Source organism: Mastomys coucha, unplaced genomic scaffold, assembly GCF_008632895.1.
Source record: "Mastomys coucha isolate ucsf_1 unplaced genomic scaffold, UCSF_Mcou_1 pScaffold3, whole genome shotgun sequence".
In the NCBI taxonomy this organism is placed as follows: domain Eukaryota; kingdom Metazoa; phylum Chordata; class Mammalia; order Rodentia; family Muridae; genus Mastomys; species Mastomys coucha.
Window position 1 is genome coordinate 60,817,023 of NW_022196909.1, and position 25,838 is coordinate 60,842,860.

At 42.0% G+C, this 25,838-nt stretch overlaps 1 protein-coding gene across 3 annotated transcripts in view; it reads right to left on the minus strand.

Moving 5' to 3' along the window:
- Positions 1-1,944: 1,944 nt before the first annotated feature.
- Positions 1,945-25,838, minus strand: part of Polh (DNA polymerase eta) — a 29,369-nt gene continuing 5,475 nt past the window's right edge. For 2 of the 3 annotated variants that reach the window (XM_031347747.1, XM_031347745.1), the window contains exons 4-11: positions 22,856-23,070; positions 20,355-20,524; positions 15,433-15,536; positions 12,425-12,544; positions 11,599-11,722; positions 10,321-10,386; positions 4,393-4,562; positions 1,945-3,517 (exon numbers count right to left, since the gene is read on the minus strand). In XM_031347747.1, coding sequence (XP_031203607.1) covers positions 2,695-3,517; positions 4,393-4,562; positions 10,321-10,386; positions 11,599-11,722; positions 12,425-12,544; positions 15,433-15,536; positions 20,355-20,524; positions 22,856-23,070 — 1,792 coding nt within the window. In that variant the 3' untranslated portion in view covers positions 1,945-2,694. The remainder of the gene's footprint in view (positions 3,518-4,392; positions 4,563-10,320; positions 10,387-11,598; positions 11,723-12,424; positions 12,545-15,432; positions 15,537-20,354; positions 20,525-22,855; positions 23,071-25,838) is intronic. The other variant, XM_031347748.1, reaches the window with a different exon arrangement.

The window sequence follows — 25,838 nt, forward strand, 5'->3', positions numbered from 1 at the left end:
CACTCTGTAGACCAGGCTGGCCTCGAACTCAGAAGTCCACCTGTCTCTGTCTCCCAGGTGCTGGGATTAAAGGCATGCGCCACCACCGCCTGGCTCTGTGCTTATTCGTAAGACATAGGTTCAACCTCCAAGGCTAGACTGTCAGGATTAGAAGCAAGTGACACCCTTCCACTGAACTCTGAATAATTGGGAAGAAGTTCTGTTATCTCATTGGCTGTTCTTGTCCTCTCCCCATAGTTTTTCAGTATTGTATCATAGTCTCAGTGTTGTGTGGTCTGATTCTTTCCCTCTCCCAGAGGATATGTGTCTGATTTCTTCTGCATCATTCTTTGAGCAGAATATAAGATGGAAAGGCCTTTTTTTCAGCTCAAGTAGCTCTGTTGTGTGCCTGTCGGTGTTAACAGTGAGCGGACCCTCTCCACAGCGTACCAGAGGTGGGTGGCCTTGTAGTCCTCACACTTTTCACTTACAGCTTAGATTCTTGAGGTATGGAGGGCCACTTTAGCTAATCCTCAGTCCTTCCTATTTCTGTGTTCAGACTATCATACATTTTGGAATCCAGGGCATTGTACATGCTAGCCAGACACCAGACTGGACTCTCTTCCCAGGCTTTCTGACTATCCCATATTGCATAGGGTCTAAGGCTAATGTCTACTGTTGACGTAGGAACTCTGAGTAGTAATCCTGGCAAAGCAAATGATACACATGGTCCAAGTCTATATAGCATTCGGCCTTCAGAGCCTTTTGTGAGATTAAAGTCTCTAGTCCAGGCTGGACTCAGGCTTACTATGTAATTGAGGATGACCTTTAGCTCAGGCCCTTTGTAGGGCCTCAAGGTTGGGGTTGCAGGCATGGCTCATGTCTGCTTTTATACCATACATACTAAGGCCAAATCTAGGCCTTTCTGAATTTTAGGTACCAACTGAGCTGTCCCCCAAGCCCTATTTTTAGTACTTTTACACAGGTTCTTGGCTCTATAGCCTTAACTCAGTGGTCCTCCCACCTCAGCCTTCTCCTTTAGTTAGGATTATAGGTATGTTCTACCATATCTGATATGTTTTTAAAAAATGTTTTAATTAAAGATACACTTTTAGTCCCATCACTTGAAGCAGAGGCAGGTGGATCTCTGTGAACTCAAGGCCAGTCTGGTCTACAAAGGACAGCAAGGACACCCCATCTTAAGAATACCATTGGTTTAATTATTAAAAAGCCTATGGGTAAAACTTTTATTAGGAACTATGAGCACTGAGGAAAGCCGGGTCATCTCATAGCACAATGCTACTTTTGCAGCACTGTTTATAGCACTAATCCCACAGACCTGTGTACAATAGGGCAGCTCTGTCCAATAAACAAAGTATACTGCTAACTTTGCTCTCAATTGGTCCACAAGCCATCCTTCCCCTGACTCCTCCAACTTAAATCTGAGGTGTCTAAGCCTTCTTAGACAGTGCTGCTCTCTTAGACAAGGTCTCATTGTATTACCCAAGCCGGCCTAGAGTTTAATTCCAGATCTGCCTGCCACCATCTCCAGAATTCTAGGATTGCCATGGTCACATCTGGCTTGTTACTTTTTTTAAAAGTCATGCTAGGTAAGTGCTCCACCACTGGGTTACATCCGTTAGGTTACTATGTCTCTCATGTAGCCCAGGTTGTCTCACCAAGGGTGATTTTAACTTCCGATTCCCCCTCTCGAACCTCTAACTGTTGCGATGACAAACGTGTACTAAAGCACCTGATAGCACTGTCACTTTACAACTAGCCTGTCACAACAACCAAGAAAGGTGACAGTGGCACAGGCCCCTAGATCGCAGCACACAGGAAAATGCAGTAGGAGGATCATACATTTGACAAGTCTAGCCTACCCAACCCCACCGTCAGAAAACGCACCAGTAAGCACTTTTTACACCAAGAGAACATTAGGGATGTAAAAGTATGCAAGGCGGGTCCCGAAGAGTACATTTTATTGTCTCAGTGTGGCTAATTTACTATATACATTCAACCAACATCAACAACATAGTACGTGTAAGGCACTGCAAGAACTCTTGCCTATAAGAAACTACAGATCAAGCCAGGGAAGAAGCTACACTAAAGTCAAAGGAAAGGGTAATTTCCTGCTAAACACAGTGAATCTTTGAAAGACCCAATTTATAAGTAAGTTGATTTGTATTTATGTAGGGAAAGGATATATGCTTTTTCCCTATCCATTAAACCTACTACCTGATTTCATATGTAATTCAGGAAAGTCTGGAAGACTGCATCCTAGTGCCTGCATGGCTGAGGAAGACTGCTAAACCCACGGCTTTAGCTTTTGTACTCGCCCATCTTAGAACTGGGAAGTGAACACGGGGCTTGCACATGCTGTCCTAGACAAGTGAGCTTAGCTCCAACCCCGTTTTTATCCTTTCGTTTTCAATTTTTTTGAGTTATATTCCTATATATGTTTGGTCCTTAGTTTATAAGGAAGAAAGTGAGATAGCTCAGAACTGAGAAGTTTGCCAACTCCTTAGACCTTTTATGACACTCTATCTCCCTAAAGATAAAAAACATTTTGATCAGCAACAGGATCAGAATCCCATTGGGAGAAAAAAACCCTAATTTTCTATTAAAAATTTCATACTTTCCCTTGAGTAGTCAACATGATTCCAACTCTTAGAAATAAAATAATAAAGCTCTCCTGCAAGCCTCAGGGCAGCACTAATGTGGCAATGGCTTAAAAAATGACTCCAGCGTCTGCATGCCGTGGGGCCTAAGGCGTTTATTACTAGAAGCCAAGGGACTCCTGGGATTTCGTTTGCCCTGAGGAGACATGGCAGGAACAGCCTGGGGTTTTGAAGTACAAGGCTGCAAAAAAGATTTCTGTAACTCCAATGCAAAATGGTAGTCCGTGTGTTCTGGCATGTCCCATGCTGGAACCAGGGAGTCACACTTCTCACAGAGCACTTGGTCCTCAGCGGCCCTTCGGTTGCAAGCTGAGGACTCAAGCATGTTTAGACTGTTCCCAGCCACACTTGTTTCTGTAGAGATGGCTTTAGAGGGTACTGGCTTCAACGCCCCTTCATCAGCAGGACCCCCGTCCGCACACTCTGTTGGTAGACAGCGTGGCTGCACTTCAGAGCTGTCCTGTGGAGGGGAAGGAGCTGCACAATGACTAAGCTGTGTGTGCTGCAGCAGCAGGCTCTTCTGCTTAAAGAAAGACTTAGTTCCTGTGGCTGGGAACAGAAGTGAAGGCTTGGATGGTGACTTCTCTGCGGCCGTGTTAAGAGGTGCAAAGGAAGTCTCTTTCATTCTCTGCTTTTTGGCAGACTTTTGAAAAAAAGACTCTAGAGACGAGGCTGCCTCTTTAGAGGTAGGAACAGCTGGGCCAGGTCCCTGGGTCCTAGTCTCAGAGCAGGCAATCGGCACCTTTGGCTGACCACTTGAGTCACTACTCAGGAACACAGTGATATCCGTGCAAGCTGGAGGGGCAGATGCAGAGAATTTGGTAGCACAGAGGAAGAGCATTGTGAGAGGAGGGGACCTGTGTACAAAAGAACACAACAAGGAAGTTACCAAGTAAGCGAAATATTGAGGCTATTTATTCTAGTACCTATTTAGATAAAATAAAAATACATACTAAACATCTACTAAGCATAGGACAATGGGCTGGATACAGAGTCTAGACTATAGGAAAAATTTCTGAATAAAAATCATGAAAGATGTTTATATAAGAAGTTCCTAAGTGTATTAGTCCCCAAGTGCAGTCAGTCATTTCCCTGAATACAGTAAGCTGGTATAGGCAGGAATGGTGCTGGTTCATGTTGTCTTCTGACTACTAATGTACCCATGGGCACCATAATGCACCAAATGTAGGGAAAAAAAGCAAAACCAAAAAACCCTGCAACTAGGCACCCCCCCCCCACATACACACACACTCAGGGTTTTTCTGTGCATACCTGCCTGTTCTGGAACTCACTTTATAGACCAGGCTGGACACTGACTCATAGAGATGTGCCTGCTTCTGCCTTTTCTGGCTAAACCTCCTCATTTTTAACATCATCATCCTTAGATCCTGATCACACCCATCTAATAGGTGTTGCTAATCAGAGTCACACAGAAATTACCCCAGATGAAAGGTCAGAAGCTCACCGACTTTACAGCTAAGTTACAAAATAAACTTTGTTTTTTTTTCTTTTCTTTCTTTTTTTGTTTTGTTTTTTTTTGTTTTTTGTTTTTGTTTTTTGAGACAGGGTTTCTTTGTGTAACTTTGGCTTTGTAGACCAGGCTGGCCTTGAACTCACAGAGATCCTCCTACCTCTACCTCCCAAGTGGTGGGATTAAAGATTGGGTCACCACTGCCCAGTAGTGCCCCTTCCCCCGCCTTTTAAGAAGATAAACTGAAAATAAGAGTCTCACCACTCAGTTTGGACTGCAGACGTATTGCAGTTCCTGATGGCAGCAAACGCGTCCTGGCTCATCTTGTGAGCATCGTAGCGGGGAAGGGCACAGCACCGACGCAGGCTGCTGAGCCGCTTGTCTCCCTGAACACGGATACTGACAACCAGCTGAGTAGCCACTCTGTCATTCTGTGGAGAGAGGAATTGAGGCCAGAAATAGTTATTAAGAGCATGTTCAGGGTAATAGAATGATTTGGAAACTTAATCGGATTTGACGCCCTCTTATTCTAGTATATATTTATATAAAATATAAATGTATACTAAATACATACAAGCATAAGATAATGGGTCCAGTATTACAAGGGATACTATAGCCTAGACTATAGTAAAAATTTCTGAATAAAAATCAGCCTACAAGCTAGGCATTGGTAACATATACCTCTAATTTCAACACTCAGAAGGCAGAGGCAGAGTGGATCTCCGTGAGTTCGAAACTAGCTTGGTCTATAAAGCCAAGGCTACACAGAGAAACCTTGTCTTGAAAAAAATTAATCTGAGTACAGGATATCACACAAAAAAGTTTGTGCTATTTCTACTTATAAGAAGCATATAGGAGCTGGGCGGTGGTGGCGCATACCTTTAATCCCAGCACTTGGGAGACAGAGGCCAGCCTGGTCTACAGAGTGAGTTCCAGGACAGCCAGGGATACACAGAGAAACCCTATCTCAAAAAACCAAAAAAAAAAAAAAAAAAAAAAGAAAAAAGAAAAAGAAAGAAAAAGAAGCATATATGAGAGATCATGGATTTGATTCCCAGCATTGAAAAAAAAAATAAAGAGGATAGATTTTGGGTGATAGATTATCACAGAATATTACAAATGGGATAGGGACTGGGGATGTAGCTTAGTTTGTAAAGTGCTTGCCTGGTATATAAGTCTTGAGTTTGAACATATAAGCCAGGCATGATAGTACATGAGGAAGAAGAATCTGCAGTTCAAAGTCAGCAATTATAGATAACTGAGTTTGAGGCTAGCCTGAGATCCATGAGCCACTTGCTTACTATTTAAGAGACAAACAAAAACACCAAAGAGTATTTGACAGGTAATGAGGATAGGACAGAATAAATCTGAGACTTTCCTAGATGGTTTTCATGACAAATGACTATGATACTGAAAAGCACGTCAGGAAAATGTGTGAAATCTACAATGTTAAGAATGGACAGTGCTCAGTAGGCTTACTCTACTGCCTAGATTCTTAATGCTAAACTTAGTAAACAGAAATAAAGATCATTAGGCAGAGCATATTCAGTGAAAAGTGTGCACAGCTCTGTGCTGTTTTGTATATGCTTGGCCCAGAGAGGGCACTAGTAGGAGGTGTGGCCTTGTTGGAAGAAATGTCATTGTGGGGTGGCCTTTGAGTTCTTCCTCCTAGCTGCCTAGAAAAGCCAGTCTTCTCCTGGTTCCCTTCGGATCAAGATGTAGAACTCGCTGGGCAGTGGTGGCGCACACCTTTAGTCCCAGCACTTGGGAGGCAGAGGCAGGCGGATTTCTGAGTTTGAGGCCAGCCTGGTCTACAGAGTGAGTTCCAGGACAGCCAGGGCTATACAGAGAAACCCTGTCTCGAAAAACAACAACAAAAAGATGTAGAACTCTCAGCTCTGTTTCCAGTGCCATGCCTGCCTGGATACAGCCATGCTCCCACCTTGATAATAATGGACAGAACCTCTGAACCTGTAAGCCAGCCTTAATTAAATGTTGTCCTTTCTAAGAGTTGCCTTGGTCATGTTGTGTCTTTACAGCAATGGAAACCCTAAGACAGACTCCTTTTCAAAGTCCAAAGATGCTAGTAAGACTATCCAAAAGTTATGAGTTAACTTTTGGATTGAGAATGGGGTGGTTCATTTGTAGAGGTTTGCATCTTAATTTATTTTTTATTTTATTTTTGTTCATTAGTGTCTTGCATGTATGTTTGTGTGAGGGTGTCAGAAGCCCTGGAGCTGGAATTATAGATAGGAATGAGCTGCCATGTGGGGGCTGGGAATTGAATCTGGGTCCTCTGGAAAAGCAGCCAGTGCTCTAAATCATCTTTCCAGCCCCAAGGCTTACATCTTGAGAGAATACAAGTTACAAAGGATTATTGGGTCACAAAGCTCTGTTCTTACAACTGGGGGTCTGCCATGCCTAGAGATGCAAGAGAAAGCTAAAGTTTAGAACCTCATGATCTTATTTTTTAAAGGTGTGTGTGTATGGTTTTTGTCTGAGATGTGTGTATGTGTGTGTGTTTGTATGCACATGCATGTATTCATGTGGCATCCAGAAGAGGATATGATGGCCTACTCTAGTGAGGTAGGATTTCTCCCACTGAACTGCAGCTCGCCTCTTTTCCTTACCTGACTAGCAGCTTCAGTGACCCTCTGACTTGGCCACCCATAGAACTAGAGTATAAGGACAAAAAGTAACACTTCTCCAGGGAAGATGTACAAGTGGCTATTAAACTACATGGTAATATGTCTAGCTATCAAAAATTCAAGTGTTGGGCTGGAGAGATGGCTCAGTGGTTAAGAGCACTGACTGCTCTTCCAGAGGTCCTGAGTTCAAATCCCAGCAACCACATAGTGGCTCACAACCATCTGTAAGGAGATCTGATGCCCTCTTCTGGTGTGTCTGAGGACAGCTACAGTGTACTTACATATAATAATAAATAAATCTTAAAAAAAAATCAAGTGTTAAACTTAAATACAATAGAGAACAAAACTGGAAGGACACAGAGAAGAGCAGCGTGCCCCAAACGGGGGCTCTTTGTGCTTCATTAAAAATGAAAACAAAGGAGCAAACAAAACTCTCGCTCAGCTCAAGAGCTGCCTCAGTGGGAGAGTGAACATAAATCATGCAGAGGACAGGGTTCAGGTCCCAGCACACAAATCAAGTGGCTTCCAAATCCCTGTAACTCAGCTCTTCTCACCTCTGCAGACACCTGCCCTCAGATGACTCTGTAGTTGCCTATATTCACAGAGTTTCTGGGAACCTGCCCCCCAATTGGTTCTGATTGGTAAATAAAGATGCCAACAGCCAATAGCTGGGGAGGACAGACAGAGGAAGATTTTAGGATTCCCAGGCTTGGGACCAGGAAGAGAAAGAGGAAGGAGAGAGAAGCCATGCTAGGAGAGTGTGGAGGAGAGGAGAGCCGCCATGCCTGAAAAGAGTACAGGACAGAGAGGCATGGCCACCATGTGAAGGAGCCAGGAGAGCACAGCCCAGAGGGCTGCCCAACTGGGTCCAGAGCGGCCAAGATAGAACACAGGAATTATTGGCAGGAGGTAAGATTATGGCAGCACTGGAGGCTAGGTAGTCACCCAGCTACTGTGCTGATTAAGGCATATTAAAATATAAAGGCTGTGTGTGTGCCTTTAGTCTAGGAACATAAACCATCGAGGTGGGTTTCACATACCCTGATTTATTAATACTATTTAATTCAATAATCTGTGTGTCTGTCTGTCTCTCTCCCTTACACTGGAAGCAGGGATATAAAATGATAAGCTGTTACAGAAAGCAGTCTGCTAAATTTTTCAAAATGCTAAACATAGTTACCATGTGACATAGTAATTATGTTCCTAGGATGAAAACATGGAATGTTAGCATTACTGATGATGGCCCAGAGCAGAGATAACCCAAATATCCATTTACTAACAATAACTTTTCCAGCCACTAAAGGAAGTAAAAACCTACGTGCTATAATATGAGTGAACTCAGTGAGAAAGCCATCTATTGCATGATTTTTGTCACAGGAAACATGAGGCATCAGTCCTTCTGCTCAGCAGCTCATGTAATATGGGATAAAAGGTGTACACCAGCATATTAACATGAAACTGGGCACTACAAAGGATGAGTGGGGAAGAAATGGACAATGACTGCTAATGGGCATAGAATTTCTTTTCAGAGTAAATGAACATATTCTAAGGCTAACTGTAAAGCTGTGTGCAGTGGCACACACGTGTAGTCCCAGCACTCAAGAAGCAGATGCAGATAGATGTCTGTCAGTTCAAGGTTAGCTGGTCTATATAATTAGTTTCATCAAAGCCAACAGGAATACAGTGAGAGCCTGTGCCAAAAATTAAATTAAAACAATCAAACAAACAGCTGGGTAGTAAACAGCTGGGTAGTAGTAATACATAGTTAGTCCCAGCATGCAGGAGGTAGAAGCAGGCAAATCTCTTGAGTTCAAGGCCAGCCAGCCTGATCTACAGGGTGAGTTCCAGCATAGACAAGGCTACACACAAAACCCTGTCTTGGAAAACAACAACAACAACAACAACAAAACCCACTGGGCAGTGATAGCGCACACCTTTAATCCCAGCACTTGGGAGGCAGAGACAGGCGGATGTCTGAGTTTGAGGCCAGCCTGGTCTACAGAGTGAGTTCCAGGACAGCCAGGGCTACACAGAGAAACCCTGTCTCGAAAAATCAAAAACAAACAAAACCCCTAAACAAACAAAAATAAAGCTGATTATAGTTATATAACTCTGGAGCATACTAAAACCACTGAACTGTACACTTTAAATGGATGTACTTTATGTATATCAGTATATATATATATATATGATCTAGGGCAGAGGGTAGAGCATACCACCCATCCTAGTGGTTGGGAGGTAGAGACAGAAGGAAGGGTTCAGGTGCCTAGCACTTGGAGGGTAGAAGCAGGTGGATCACTGTGAGATGCAGGCCAGCCAAAGCTTCATAGGGAGACCCTATCTTAAAACAAAACCAAGTTCCTTAGAAAGAGAAGGAGCAGTCAGATGTCTAGTGTTTGATTAATACTTTGTCTTCACAGCATCCACTATGGTCTGGCAAGGTGGCTCAGCAGTTAAGAAGGCTAGCTGCGCTTACAGAGGGCCTGAGTGTGGTTCCAAGTAAATATGGCAGGTAGCTCACAAGCATCTCTAACTTCAGTTCTAGGGGATCCAGTGCTCTATTCTGGCCTCCAAGGGTACCCTCACATATGTACACATACACAAAGACATGAACATGAAATAAAACTCAAAACTTTCTACAATGGGGCCTGCAAGATGGCCCAGAAGGCAAAGTGCTTACAGTGCAAGCCTGACCACCTGAGTTCCATCCCTGGAACCTATCTATATAAAGTAGGACAGAACAGACTTCACAAAGCCAGTCCTCTAGCTTCCACATCTGTACCCAACACATCCATCATATGAAATATTTTAAAACTAACCAACCTTCCACTATGTTTAAATGCAATGACTTACAGCTCAATGGAGATTTACTCTGATGAAATCCACTAATCCTTTTCATGTTGCGGGAGATTTTAGATAAGAAAATACAAAACAGTAAAGGCAAATGGTAAGGAGAGGCTCACGATTAGAGGAAGTTCTTACATTTACAAAGCTAGACTTCCAAAGACTCCAGTGACTGAATTTTTATTTTTATTTTTTGGTCAGGGATGATCTTAACCTCTGGCTGGTATTTATTAGGTGCTAGGAATTAAACTCATATTAAGCATGCTAATATGCATGCAAGGACTCTACCAACTAAGCTGAATTCTCAGCCCCAGCACATTCTGTTTTATGGACCCGTGTTAAAAAAGATAAAAGAATATTCAGCCAAGCTTGGTAAGTCATGCGTATAATCCTAGAAACTGGGAACCTGAAGATAGGATTGGCAAATTCAATGCTAAGCCTTGGCTCCTGTTTTAACATTTTTTTTCTTTCATTTTGAAAACAGTCTCTCTGTAGCCCTGGATTCCTGGAACGTGCTATATAGATCAGGCTAGCATCTACCTGCCTCTGCCACTCTAGTGCTGGGATTAAAGGCATCTGGCCAAATAAACTCACACATTTCCCTAAGTTGACCCTATTTTCTCTGTGTTTCTTCTCCACAGGGTAAGGGGCAGTTATCATTTAAATCTCCAAGATTAATAAAGAAAGAAAATCTTACATCATTTCGGTCTTTCGTTAGCCTCTCCTCAAGTTCCAGGGCTAACTGCAAAAGCCACCACAGTACCTATAAGAAAAAAAAAGTCAAAAACTGTCAGGTTTTTTAAAATTTTATTTTATAAATCCTTTATTTAGTAGACATATTATGAACCAGACAGTGGATTGGCCAACTGATAGATCCCTAATCATGAGCTCTTAGTACTGTGTTCTTCCTCTAGCTGAAGAGTTACTTTTTTTTTTTTTCCAAGACAGGGTTTCTCTGTGTAGCCCTGGCATCTTTAATCCCAGCACTTGGGAGGCAGAGGCAGGTAATTTCTGAGTTTGAGGCCAGTCTGGTCTACAGAGTGAGTTCCAGGACAGCCAGGGCTACAATGAGAAAGCCTATCTTGAAAAACCAAACCAAACCAAACCAAAACAAAACAAAACAAAAAAAGGCAGCCAGGCGGTGGTGGCTCATGCCTTTAATCCCAGCACTTGGGAGGGAGAGGCAGGTGGATTTCTGAGTTCGAGGCCAGCCTGGTCTACAGAGTGAGTTCCAGGACAGCCAGGGCTACACAGAAAAACCCTGTCTTGAAAAACCAAAAAGGCAGGTCATCTGTCATCTTCCTCTGGGTCTGCATCCACACACCCATACACATGGGGAACACCATTTGTTTAGTCAGGATACTGTGACCCACGCTGGCCTCCAGCTCTCTGTGTAGCAGACTGCGCTTCCTGCCTGCCCAGATTACAGGTGTGCTCTGACACACTCAGGCTCCAGGCCCTTCACCTCAATTTTCCTGATGGTGCCACCTGGTAAATTCTGCCATGTTTCAATTCTAAGGAAGATCCCAAAGTGAGTGAGGCACAATATTTTAGGGTTTTGAAGTTCCTACTTACAAAAGAGACATCAAATTTCATTGTCCATTTCAGACAGTCCTATTTTACACCTTTTTAGATTGAGAGAGGATAAACTAGTTATTTCAACATAAAATCAATTTCTAGGGCTGGAGAGATGGCTCAGTAGTTAAGAGCACTGACTGTTCTTCCAGAAGTCCTGAGTTCAATTCCCAGAAACCACATGGTGGCTCACAACCATCTGTAATGGGATCTGATACCTCTTTTGGTGTGTCTGAAGACAGTGACAGTGTACTCATATATATATCTAAAAAAAAATTGATTTCTATTTCTTTGATATCTTCAAATAAAGGTAACCATCTAAGCCAGTATACTTAGAAGGGCCACGAAAACCCAGTGCCCCTTTAAAAGCAGCAGTGTTCTGTGGGAAAGGACTGCTTACCTGTTCCCGAGTAGCCAGAGCTGTTTTCCCTGGGAAGTTCTTGCTACAGCCAATAGTTTTAGGTAACTGCCTGGGTTTAACTGGATCATGTTCAATACCTCGGCACATGGCATACAGCCAAGACCTAAAAACCAGCAAAAGACATTAAGTATTATTCTCCTTGTTTTAGTGTACTTCCTAAAGAGAGGGTATCACCATTCATTCAACTGGCCTTTAATTGTAATCCTACTGGGGCTTACAGGTGAGAGCCACTATGCCTGGTTTCTTACATATTTATAGACAGCATATACTATGCAGCCCTGGCTGGCTTCCAGATCGTAAACTTCCTGCCCCAGCCTCTCAAGGGTTGAGATTATAAGCACAAGCCACCATGTCTAACTTAATTATTTATTTGTTTTGTTTTGTTTTGAGACAGGGTTTCTTTGTATAGCTATAGCTATCCTGAAAATCAAGCTGTAGACTAGGCTGACCTGGAACTCATAGAGATTCTCCTGTAGCTGCCTCCCGAGTATTGGGATTAAAGGCACAAATCACCATGCCTGACTGCTTAATTATTCTTATTAAAACAAAATACCGGGGGCTGGAGAGATGGCTCAGTGGTTAAGAGCACTGGCTGCTCTTCTGAAGGTCCTGAGTTCAAATCCCAGCAACCACATGGTGGCTCACAATCATCTGCAATGAGATATGATGCCCTCTTCTGGTACATCTGAAGACAGCTACAGTGTACTTATATAAAATAAAAAAATAAATCTTAAAAAAGAAAAAAAAGACCCTGTCTTAAAAACCCCCAAAAAATTTCTAAAGAAAAATAATGTAAACCGCTTACCCATTCTTCTCTCCAAAGTGACTCTGGAGTTGGGATTCAGTGAACTGTGTCAGGTCACCCATGTATTCGACCCCAAGGACTTCAATGACAGAAGCCCCTAGCTTTCCTCCAAGACTTCGGCTAAACAAAGGAGAGAAGGAATTTAGAGGTTACATTTAAATATGCAGCTAACCCAAAGACATTCTGCTGCTCCAAGCAGCTCTCCAAAAGGTTTAGAGAATCTCAGAGTCTACTTTAGTCCTGTAAACTCTTAGCTATCCAAGACAGAGCTCCACAGCTCAGCAAGCAGCCACGCCCACTACAGAGTCTGATGCCGGCAACCCTGATGAAGGCAAGAGCCAGCTCAGCACGTGCACCTGTACTCACACACACACGTGCACACACCTGTACTCACACACACACGTGCACACACCTGTACTCACACACACACGTGCACACACCTGTACTCACACACACATGTGCACACACCTGTACTCACACACACATGTGCACACACCTGTACTCACACACACATGTGCACACACCTCTACTCACACACACACGTGCACACACCTCTACTCACACACACATGTGCACACAGAACAATAAAGCTAGAGGATTCTTCCCAGCCAGGACCTGGGAAGATTAACAGGAACATAATTAAAATATTCATCATTGATTTGTTATCAAGTGAACTGTGTGTAAAAATTTTTTTCTTGTTCTTATATATAAAATTTTCTGTTATGTAAAACACATTGTCCCATTTGGAAATTAAAATTACAAACCCAGCATGGTACTTAATCCCAGAATTTAGGAGGCAGAGACAGGTAGATCTCTGTGAGCTTGAGGCCAGCCTGGTCTACAGAGTAAATTCCAAAACAGCCAGAGCTACAGAAGACCCTGTCTTGAAAAAAGCAAACCAACCAAACAAATAAAAAATTTTAAATTTAAAATAAATAAAAATTAAAAAATTTCCAAACCCAAAACAAATCTTTTCCATGGCCAATATTCTTCAGCTGACTTTGAAGACATTGTCTTTAGCTTACCTTCAGTGTTTCTATTTGAGTGGCTCCCTTGGTTTATTGAGGATATCTGACACTTTCCCTTCTTTCTGCTCAATGTCTCCATGCTACTGTGTCTTTGGCTGGCTCCCTACCAACTCCAGCCCATAAAGCTTTCTTGGATCAGTTTGGTTTCATGCCTTATTGGAGAGCAGTTTGGCAGATCTGGAAACCTTGGCTGAGCCAGGTGTGCTAGCTTACATCACTGAATGCTTAACCCCAAGCATTCAGTGAGCTGAGGGGGATTATCTGAGTTTCAAGTAGGCCTGGGTAGCACAAGCTAGCCAGGAATGCTAGAGTGAGACCCTATTGTAATAAGCAAGCAAACAAACCCACCCCTTGATAATAGAGAAAGTAAAATTCTAGCTGGATTTAGTAGCTCTAACCCCTAGACTTAGCACTTAGGAGGCGAGGGCACAAGGAACACCAGCAGTATGAGGCCAGTCTAGATGTATAGTGAGACTTGCCTCCCAGGAGAAGGAGAAAAACTATTTTGTTTGAGATTTATATATCTATTTATATGTATGAGTATACTGTAGCTGAACAGATGGCTGTAAGCCATCATGTGGCTGCTGGGAATTGAACTCAGGACCTCTGCTCGCTCTGGCCCTGCTCGCTCTGGCGTAATACACTGTAGCTGTCTTCAGATGCACCAGAAGAGGGGGTCAGATCTCATCATGGATGGTTGTGAGCCACCATGTGGTTACTGGGATCCGAACTCGGGACCTTCGGAAGAGCAGTCAGTGCTCTTACCTGCTGAGCCATCTCATCAGCCCCTTGTTTGTTTTCTTTATGCAGCTCTGACTGTACTGGAACTTTCTGAGTATACCAGGCTAGCCCTGAACTCACAGAGATCTACCTGCCTCTACCTCCCAAGCACTACTACTGCCTATTGAAGAAAAAAAAATTTTTTTTGTTTTGTTTTTCGAGATAGGGTCTCTGTATATCCTTGGCTGTCCTGGAACGAACTCTGTAGACCAAGCTGGTTTCAAACCCACAGAGCTCCCCCGCCTGTTTCTTGAGCGCTGGGATTAAAGGCATTTGCCACCACTGCCCAGCTAAGAAGTAAAATTTTATTTGTTACATATTTAATAGACTTTTAGTAAAAAACCAGAAGGAACGTAGAGCTAAAACTCAGGAATGTGAATGTGTGTGTGTATGTTCACACATAGGCTAGAGGATTTAAGGTGTCCTATTCAATCATTCTTGGAATTATTTCCTTGAGACAGTATCTCTTACTGTACTTGGAGCTAGGTGGCAGCCAGTAAAGTGCAAGGAATCCCTGTCTCCTTCCCCCACAGTTCATGGGCTATAGGGCACTCTCCTTCCTTCACAGCCCTGAGGTTACAGGGGCGTGTACAGGCAACCACAGCTGGCTTTTACTGGGGGTGGAGGAGTTGATCTGGTCCTCATATTTGGGCAACAAGCCCTCTTCCCAGCGAGCCAGTGAGCTGTCTTCCCAGCCCCCTTTGTTTTATTTGGGTCAGCATGTGCAGCCCTGGGTGACCAGGTATTGAATTCTAAGTATAGCTCCTGCTGTTGACTTTCCAGTGTTGAGATTACAGGCATATATCACCATGCCCACCTTTCAGTTCATCCTTGTTGTTCTGAGGGTCTTTCACATAGTCTGGCTGGCCAGGAACTAGTTATGTAGACCAGGCTGGTCTTAAACTCAGAGTTCCTGGTGCCTCTGCCTCCTGAGTGCCGGAATTAAAGGTGTATATCACTATTCCTGGCAAGTTTTTGTTTTTTTAAATTCAGGATTAGGTATATACCACAGATAATCCTGAAGTAAAAATTCACTTAGAAAAAAGCCTAAAATATAGTTTTCAAATTTTTCAGTATCGCCTCTGAATGGTACCTATTTTCTCTGAGTCCAAACATTTATGAATGAAGCATAAAAGCCACTACAAGCAGAGATCATCCACAGGGACATGATGGAATTGCAAGTCCTCCCTGAATCCTTACATTTTACGAATTGGCATCTGGCTGAAGAGCTGTGGCACTGACCCATGTGAGACCAGGGTTTGGCGGTTGGGCTTGTTTAGTCCACAAGCGAGTTTTGCCAGGACCTGGAAGAACAGAGAGCAATAAGATCCTGAATGTTAAGATAAAAGCGTGCGGCGTACACACATAGTTCTCCCAGGAAGTCCCTTCCTCAGTCCTCCTTACACTCTTCCATCCTCAGTTTTCCTCATGGCATTGTTTTCCTTTTTCATCTATTTGAGATTTTTCTCACAATAGGTTTTAAAAAACAGAGAAGAAACTTAAGGTCTTAAGTTAAGAAACTTATTCATGTAAATTTGAAAATGCTAAAATATGCCGAGAACATGAGTGTGGAAAGAGCAGAGGCTTAAGGCTGGCCTTGATTCCCTGCATAGACACATACATGTAATTAGGATGGTTTACAGATGTTCACCGCACACGTAGACAGGTATACATTTACATATGATTATCCTTTCATTTCACTAGTAAGATTCTTTTCCTTCCCTTTGAGACATGGCCTGTGATGGCTGTTCTTGGTTGTCACTTTGACCGCATCTGGACTAACTAAGACCCAAGTGGTTGGGCATGCCTGTGAGGGACTCCCTAATCATTTGAAATGGGAAGACCCACTTTTAATCAGGATCTTTTGAAATGGGAAGATCTACCTTCAGCCTGGACCACAACTTCTGCTGGCTGCCTATATAAAGAATACAAAAGGAGAGAACCTTGCTCTCTCTCTGCCTGCTTGCTCTCACTGCCAAGTCCATTCCTTTATTGGCACTAGAGCTTACTTCTTTGGGATTCTGGCATATATGCATTTATTCTATAAGTCCTGTTCTACTAGGGTAATTGTTCTCAACCTTCCTAATGCTAACCCTTTAATATAGTTCTTCATGATGTGGTGACCAACAACCATAAAATTATTTTTTGTTGCTACTTCATAAGTGTTAACTTTCCTACTGATATGAGTTGTGATGTAAATATGTGCTATGTAGATCTGATATGTAACCCCTGTGAAAGGGTCTTTCAACCCATAAGTGAGACCACTGCTATCGAGAAGGCACTGTCGCTCTATTATCTGGCCCCAGCTGCACTTGAACTCACTCTGGAGACCAGGCTGGACTGGAACTCAAAGATCTACCTGCCTCTGCCTCTGCCTCCCAAGTGCTAGGATTAAAAGCATGCACCACCATGCCCAACTATTAGTAAAATTCTTTAGTAACTTCAACAAAATAATATTTACTATGATTTATGTTACATTAGGAATATTGTTTCTCTTCCTTCCATATAGCCAGAAAATAGAAAATTCTTCTGTGCAGCCTGCAACTCTCCTTCTGTTAGTGGGGAAGGGTGGCAGCAGCCTGGCGGCTACTGTCCAGTCATGGAGCCATGGCTGAGCTGACAGACGTCTCAGCTTCACTTCACTTTACACTGTTAGCTAGAAAATCAGGAATTATTCTTCTGGAACACTGAGAATTATCTGTGTTCCCTATTGTAAAAATACTAGTCCAAGTTAAAATTTTACTACAGCCTTTTCTCATTGTCCCCATTGCTCTAAAGCCCGAGGACTGCAGTTTGAATCCCAGTACATCTGAAATACACGAGGCATAATCCTGCAATACCCCCAAAACCCCCAGCATTGGAGAGGGAAGAGACAGGAAGACCTCTGGGGCCCGCTGGCTGCTATCATAGCTCTCTCTCCTCTAAAAAAAATGATAGTTTTAGGTTCAGAGAAAGGCCTTGCCTCAAAAGAAGTACAGCACAGGGGCAATAACACATATGCATACTCATACAAACATAGCTACCCACCCACACATACACACAGCCTCACACCACACACACCTCCACCTCCTACCCATATATACATACAAGGACCATACAGAAGCATAATGTATCCCAGCAATTCCATATAAGGAAACAAGAAAGCTAAGTGTAGTGGTACAATCCCAGAACTTTGGGAGGCAGAGACAGGAAAATCAGAGTCACTTTGGGTACACATGAAGTTCAAGCCTAGCCAGAGCTAAATGAGATCCTGCCTCAAAAAGCCAAAAAATATGGGGCTGGAGAGATGGCTCAGCAGGTAAGAGCACTGACTGCTCTTCCAAAGGTCCTGAGTTCAAATCCCAGCAACCACATGGTGGCTCACAACCATCTGTAATGAGATCTGATGCCCTCTTCCTGGTTGTCTGAAGACAGCTACAGTATATTTACATATAAATAAATAAATAAATCTTTAAAAAATGTAAAAAAAAATAAGATAAAATAAGAACAACAAAAATATACAGCAAGTAAAAATGTTCAAGGCCAGCCTGGTCTACAGAGTGAGTTCCAGGACAGCCAGGGCTATACAGAGAAACCCTGTCTCGAAAAACCAAAAATAAATGAACAAACAAATAAATAAGAGAAATAGGCTATATATGAGTTCAAAGCCTTTGCTTTTCATTTCTTTTTTTTTTTTAAAGATTTATTTTATTTATTTTATGTGTATGAGTACACTGTAGTTGTACAGATGGCAGTGAGCTATCATGTGTGTGGCTGCTGGGAATTGAACTCAGGACCTCTGCCACCCCGTTTGGCTCACTCCAGCCCCGCTCGCTCTAGCATAATTCACTGTTGCTGTCTTCAGACGCACCAGAAGAGGGCCTCATATCTCATTGCAGATGGTTGCTGGAATTTGAACTCAGGACCTTCGGAAGAGCAGTCAGAGTTCTTACTCACTGAGCCATCTTGCCAGCCCCGCCTTTGCTTTTCTATACAGATAGTTCAGTCATTAAGAAAATATATTTTTTGACAACTTTCAGGCTGCTGTTTAAGAAAATACTTATGTAACATCAAGTAATATTAAGTCTTTATTTGAGTCTCAACAGACTAATCAGAGTAAAACAGATTATGAAACTATTACAGTCAAGCATTTAAGATATTTTGTCAACAATTTAATGTTACCCATATTACTGAGATAACATATTTCTCAGAGACAATAAATTACTCAATGTGCACTTCGCACTTTAAAAATTTGATTTTTAATAATTAAAGGAGGGAAAAATCATACCCTCCCTCCAAAGCACATCTCACTCTTTGCTTGTTTTAAAATCTTTTCTGCAGTCTGATGCTAAAGGTCAGTCTACCATGGATCGCCACTGGCACCCACACATCCCCAGTTCTTATGCCATGGTGAAATGGTGAGATCCACTTACTCACACGCAGGATGGCCCCAACCCTGTCTTAATCTGGGGAAGAGGCTCTGTTTGTGTCAGAGCACAACAGCTGCCTGAAAGATTGGTTTGTCAGGTAGGTGCTGGTCCAGAGTCTTTTTTTTGTTGTTGTTGTTGTTGTTGTTTGTTTTTTTGTTTTTTTTTTGTTTGAGACAGATTCTTTTTAATAAACATGTTTTCTTTTAATTTTTTTTAAAGATTTATTTATTTATTATATGTAAGTACACTGTAGGTGTCTTCAGACGTAGCAGACGAGGGCGTCAGATCTCATTACAGGTGGTTGTGAGCCACCATGTGGTTGCTGGGATTTGAACTCATGACCTTCCGAAGAGAAGTCAGTGCTCTTCCCCGCTGAGCCATCTCACCAGCCCCCAATAAACATGTTTTCAACTAAAATAATGGCTAGAAATTTTTATTAGCCAACAAAGTTCACTTGACTGAAATAGCCTCCACTTTTTTCCTGAGAGTTAACTACAGCTTCCCTCAACACCTGGAGGCTAGACCTTGGGCCTGAGCATTGCTAGTTTGCAACTGAAGGGCCTGGGACATCCCCAAAGATAATGTTAAGCTTGCTGCTTTTAAACTTTTGAGCTTTTGTCTCAAGCAGGTTCGTTACAGACACAAAGGCCCTGCTTCATGCTGAACTTCAGAGAGGCAGTTATTCATCATGATAAAGAAAAGGCATTAAATGCATACTGTGGCTTTGGTCTGTATGGGAAAAAGGTGTGCTGTGAAGGTCTGCAGTCAAAAAAGGGTCACTGGATCTATGGCTTTCACCAACCTAAGACAGAGTCATGTGCCAAGAGGCCATGTTTATTAATAATAGATACTAATAGGCCAGTTTGTGCAAATACACACAAACTAGCTGCACATTATTTCCAAGACCAGTAAGGGAAGACCAGTAGGTCTACATCTAAGACAGGCAGGGCTGCCAAGCCACCATAATTCCCACGCAAGACTATGGTACATAAATATATCTTATGCCCAGTCCAGCTAATTTTAAATAAATAAATAAGGAGGTCCTTCGGCTGAGAGCTGGCTGTCTCAAACCTTGGCTTGCCAGAAGCAGTTGGCCCACCTGGGGTGAGGCTTCCTGACTAGAACAAAGTGTTTTTATTTAGTCACTTCACATCTCTCTAAGTTCCTGCTAACAGCTACACCTGCCTCCAGAGACCAAGATGAAGATACTGATTGGGCTACGAGATACTGACAGTTGAGGGAGAGATTTTTGCCTGCCTGCTTGATTTCTCAGTTTGATAATACACTTTGGACTTGTGCAGAAACCATGCTTTGGTCCCAGTTTTTATTTATTCTTCTCGCTGTCCAATTCCCTTAATTTCTCCTAGGCTCCTTCTCCTCTTCCAGAAGAGCCGTTCTCGTGTGTAGCTGCAGGTGGCTGCACCACCTTAGAAGTATTAGGTTCCCTGGAACTGTAGTTACGGACAACTGAGCCACCATGTGGGTGGTAGGAATTGAACCCATGTCTTCTACAAGAACAGTCAGTGCTCTTAACCACTGAGCCCTCTCTCCAGGCCTCCATGATTTTCCAGCTCCTATCTCCCCAGCGGAAGAAGTACAGACATGTACTACCTCCATTGGCTCTCAACACAACTCTAAAATATCCACTAATATCCTTGTTGTACTTACTAAAAATATTGATGCTTCTCTTTGAAGTCTACAGTAAGCCTTTACCTTATTGTGTGAAATTCCAGCTGAACACTGAAAGCCAGTCTTCCTCTCTATGGCTGCTCTCATTTCTTCCACAATCACGGCTCCCACAGTCAGCCGTAGGTCTGGAGAGGTAGAATCATCACTCTGAAGAGAACCAAGCCACTGGAGTAAGCCTTGTTTTCGAATATCCTCTAAAAAGAGTTGAGATCACATTTAGACATTTATTTGCTTGTTTTTGTTTTTTTGAAACTGAGTTTCTTTGTGTAGCTCTGGCCTTCCTAGAACTCCTACTATAGACCAGGCTGGCCTCCAACTCACAGAGATTCACCTGCCTCTGCCTCCCAAGTGTTGGAATTAAAGGTGTAAGCCACCACTGCCCACCTAACATTTTTTTTAATTAACTATTTTTAGTCATAAATCACACAATATTTGCTCAAGAGCATATTATATAAATCATAGTATATAGCATCAGAACTTAACATGTAGTAGACTGTATGATCTAACTGTCTCTAAGTCTACACTATAAAATCAGCCAGTGAGACATTTCCCAGAGCATATCCATGACAATAAGCAGCACATGGCTAGATTTACCATTCAATACAAAAATGATTTGATTTCAGGCTGGGTATGGTGTCATACACCTTTAATCCTAGTACCTGGGAGACAGAGGCAATTGGATCTCTGTGAATTGGAGGTAGGTCTGGTCTACAAAGAGAACCAGGTCAGCCAGGGTTCTGATACACAGAGAAACTCTGTCTCAAAAAACCAAAAAGAGGTACTTAAGATATACAACTTCATTTCAAAATTTAATCTTATCCATGTGTTGTGTCACTCACTGTAGGCCATATATGTGGACATGCTCTAGCTGTCTTGGAACTAACTCTGTACTAGGCTAGCTTTGAACTCAGAAATCTGCCTGCCTCTTCCTCCTGAGGGCTGGGATAAAAGGCGTGCACTGCCATTACCTCCAGCTCCTTATACTTTTCCTCTTGAACACTCTTGTTCACTAGGAAATCCTCAGAACTGTTGGGAATGGCAGTGCAGAACTAGAGCAGTCAGAAGGTAGAGAGAGTGGGATCACTGAAAGTGCAAGGCCAGCTTGGTCTGGCTATCAGGCTGTCTCAAAAACAAAAAGAAAACCCAGAAAATATTATTTACTCAAGCTTCAACTTTCACTTAAATAAATATTTACATTATTTTAGAGAATGATTCCATATGAGTAGTTTAAAATCCAACCAAAAACATCTTTACAACTCAGTTTAGAACTATTCATGATAGTGAACTTAATGATCATTCAAAAATTCAGTTGTGAAATAGAATGAAACATGATTATACAGCAAAGGAAATGGATACACAGGAAATACAGACATGTTGGTTTAAAAATGCAGAAATGAAGCCAGGCAGCGGTGGTGCACGGCTTTCATCCCAGCACTTGGGGAGGCAGAGGCAGGCGGATTTCTGAGTTCAAGGTCAGCCTGGTCTACAGAGTGAGTTCCAGGACAGCCAGGGCTATACAAAGAAACCCTGTCTTGAAAAACCAAAAAAAAAAAAAAAAAAAAAAAAAAAAAAAAAAAAAAAAAAAAAAAAAAAAAAGAAAAGACCATTCTCTTCAGAGGAAAATTTAAATTGGCCAACTCTCTACTCCTCCATTTTAAAAGATTATTCTGGTGCTAAAGAAATGGCTCAGCAGTTAAGAGCACTGGTTGCTGGAGGACCCAGGTTCATTTCCAACACCTACATAGCAGCCCATAACTATCAATAACTATCACTAATGCAATTGCATGGGACCCAATAAGCTCTTTGGTCCTCCTCCTGCACTGTACACTTTGTGGTCGAAAGACATATACACAGACAAAACACATAGAAATAAGTAAAAAAATGAAAAAGCTCATTCTGCTTATTGTTAAAGAAATCAAGAAACTAAATGACAATAATATAAATTAACCTACAAAGGGATTATTCAGTCTTCTACCTTCCACTGATTAACACTAAACTGCCCCAGCCATATATCTAAAGAGATATTAACTATCATAAACATTTTACAGTTTATCATGCAAATCCCCAGAGTTTTTATATATCTTTTCTTTTTTTTTTTTTTTAAAGATTTATTTTATTTCATTTTTATGTGTATAAGTACACTGTAGTTGTACAGATGACTGTGTTCCATCATGTGTGTGGCTGCTGTTGATCTCAGAACCTCTGCCGGCCCTGCTCGCTCCAGCCCCGCTCGCTCCAGCGTAATTTTCTGCAGCTGTCTTCAGACACACCAGAAGAGGGCATCTGATCTCTTTATGGGTGGTTGTGAGCCACCATGTGGTTGCTGGGATCCGAACTCAGGACCTTCAGAAGAGCAGTCAGTGCTCTTACCCACTGAGCCATCTCGCCAGCCCTATATATCTTTTCTTGATACATACAGGTGGTAATTTAAGTTTCCTTTCAATCATTCTAAAAAGAATCAGCTTAACCACAAAAAGCAGGTTCCAAAAGCAGGAAGCAAAAGTAATGTGATGCTATACAAGTACCTTTCTGAATAGTCTCTTCTATTGTAGGGCCTCGGGGCAACCCTTCAATGTAAGTGCTTGGCAACAAATCTGCTGAGATAGGCTGACCTTGTAACTTTTGAAGTCTTTCTTGTACAGCACTGGTCAAATCTATATAAGCCTCATCGATGCTGGCACGTTCAATCACAGCAAAATGAGACATTATCTCCATCACTTCAACACTAGCTTCCCGGTACCTAAGTATAAGGATCACACACATATGTGATCAGTGGATACAAGCGTGTGGCTGTCAACCCCATGTTCTTCTTCCCATAATGAACAAGAATAGCCATAAGCAAGTAACAAGTGGCTTAAAAGAGATGCAATAATTACACAACTGAAGGTAACAATGGATAGGTAGAAAAGCATTAGAAACAAAAGAACAAATCCTAGGAAAGCCTTTTCATGAAATGTTGGCATGATATTAAATTCAAAAAAGCATGCAGACCCTGAACATCTATCTTTGTGACAAGGACCTCTCTAAAAAAGGAAAGAAATGCCTTGCATTCTGAAACATTCTGTTTGCTTATCCCTTTCCTACTTATACACAACTGAACAATTTTTTGCTTCAGAGTCTATCTTCAAACACCTACAACTTACAGAACATGGCACTCATCAGACCAGATCTTTCTTATGACAGCAACTCTCACTACAAATTGACTGACTGACTATGGACTTTAATTTCAGTCAATAGTGTTTGGGTAATATAAGCCATTCACTCTGAATATACTACCACTCAAATTATAAAGACAAGTGCCTAGAATTTGGTGATACATCTGGGGAAATGGGCTACCTTCTTCAGGGGAATATGTCATCAAAGATCTACTTAAAACATGGGATAGTTTTTTTGTCAACTTGACACAAGTCAGGGTCATCTGGGAAGAGAAAATGTTAAATAAGAAATGCCTTCATCCGACTGGCCCGTAGGCAAGTCTGTGAGGCATTTTTTAAATTAATGATTGCTGTGGGAAAGCACAGCTCACTGAGGGCAGTGCTACTCCTAGGCAGGTAGCCTGGGTTGTATATGAAAAATAAAACAAAATGTATACAGAATGAGTATATGTGAAAACACATATGTATATATGTAACAATAATGTAACATATCTATTGTAATAATAATTAAAGAAAAAGAGGCCAATAATTTTTTAAAAATGAGAATTATTGATTATCTGACTTTTCTCTTACAATCTTTATCTGCATTAGTAAAAAAAAAAAACCTCAAAGGAAAACAAACAAACAAAACTAGTGTACAATAAATACACTCATACACAAGTCACAAAAAAAATACTCTATTGTAGTAGTTTGGACGTTTTGTTTTTACAGCCTCACAAGCAAGTTACTGTTTTGAAGGATATTCGAAAAAAATCTTACAAACTACTTATTGCATATGTGCAGTGGTTTGAATGGGTTTGGCCTCCATAGACTCAAGTGTTTGAATGCTTGGTCCACAGGGAGCAGCACTATTAGGAGGTGTGGCCTTGTTGGAATAGGTGTGGCTTTACTGGAGGAAGTGTATCACTGTGTAGACAGGCTTTGAGGGCTCCTAGTGTTCAAGCTCCGCCCATTGTTGGTCAAATCAAAATGTAGAACTCAAAGGTCCTCCTCCAGCACCATGTCTGCCAGCTTGCTACCATGCTTCTCACCATGATGATAATGATTTGAACCTCTGAAACTGTAGCCCCAATTAAATGTAGTCCTTTATAAGAGTTGTCTCTTCACAGCAATGGAAACCTAATCTAAGACATGTTTTTGTAAATAGTATATTTATAACCTGGTATCCTTATTGAAATGATTTTAAATTGCCAGATCCTTTAAACTCCCTTCCCAAACATCCTAAATCCACAACTGTTCATGACTGACTAAAGATTTGCTTTGTGTTTTGTTTGGTTTTCTGAGGCAGAGTCTCAGATACTCCAAGTTGCCATGAAACATATTGACTAGGTGTCTAGGGAGGCCCTTGAACCTTAGGTCCTCTTGTGTCCATATCCTAAGTGCTGGATTACAGGGATATGCTACCCACCCAACTACTAAAGGTTTCTTAAAATAAATGGCTCTGTTTAGGTTAGTGAAGTGTGCTTTTCCTGGACTTTGAAGTCAACAACATCTATTTACAGAAGCTACACTGCTAACATAGCATGCAATACTGAATGTCTATTAACTGAATTAGTTCTGCTTTATGCTTGAGCTATTCTTGTTGTTGTTATTCAAGACAAGGTTTCTCTGTATAGCCTAGGCTATCCTGGATCTAGCTCTGTAGACAAAGTTGGCCTCGAACTCATAGATCTGCCTGCCTCTGCGTCTGGATTACTGGGATTAAACCTGAGTACTTGAATTAAAGGCATGCACCACTGTCAACTACCCTCCCCCTCCCCCAAAGCTATTATCTTTTGTCAACTGTATCTTTAGTTTTTTAGTTCACCTGTCAATTCATCAAAGCCTGATGCCTATACCATACCATACAACATAGTGTTGTGTGCAGACATGTGGACCATGCCACCAGAAGAACTGGCATGGAACAGGTAGGGTTGAGCATATTCAAACCCTGAAAATCTCAAAAATTGAGATTAGACTCTTATCCTGAGACCAGCAGGAACCCTCTCCCTGTTTCCATGCCTGCCTTGAACATGTAGTCCAGAGACCCCCAATCAGGTGATCACAATAGTCATGCAGCACACCTGGTATGCCTCTCCATGCTAATGAGGCATCTTAGTACCTCAGCTTTCAGACAATGACCTTTTTCCACGCCGAGTATTCTCATCCCCAAAACCATAAAACCCTTGGTTCACCCCCAAAATAAAGGGTATGCCTTAAGACCTACCCTGGAAAAAGAAGTATGAATAAGCTAAGATCATCTCAGAGATCTGCTTCATTAGAGATCATCAGAGAAGGCCTTAGTCTAAAAGGGCAACTATATGGGTACTGGTAATTAAACTTGGGGTCTCCTGGAAGAGCAGCAAAAGCTTTT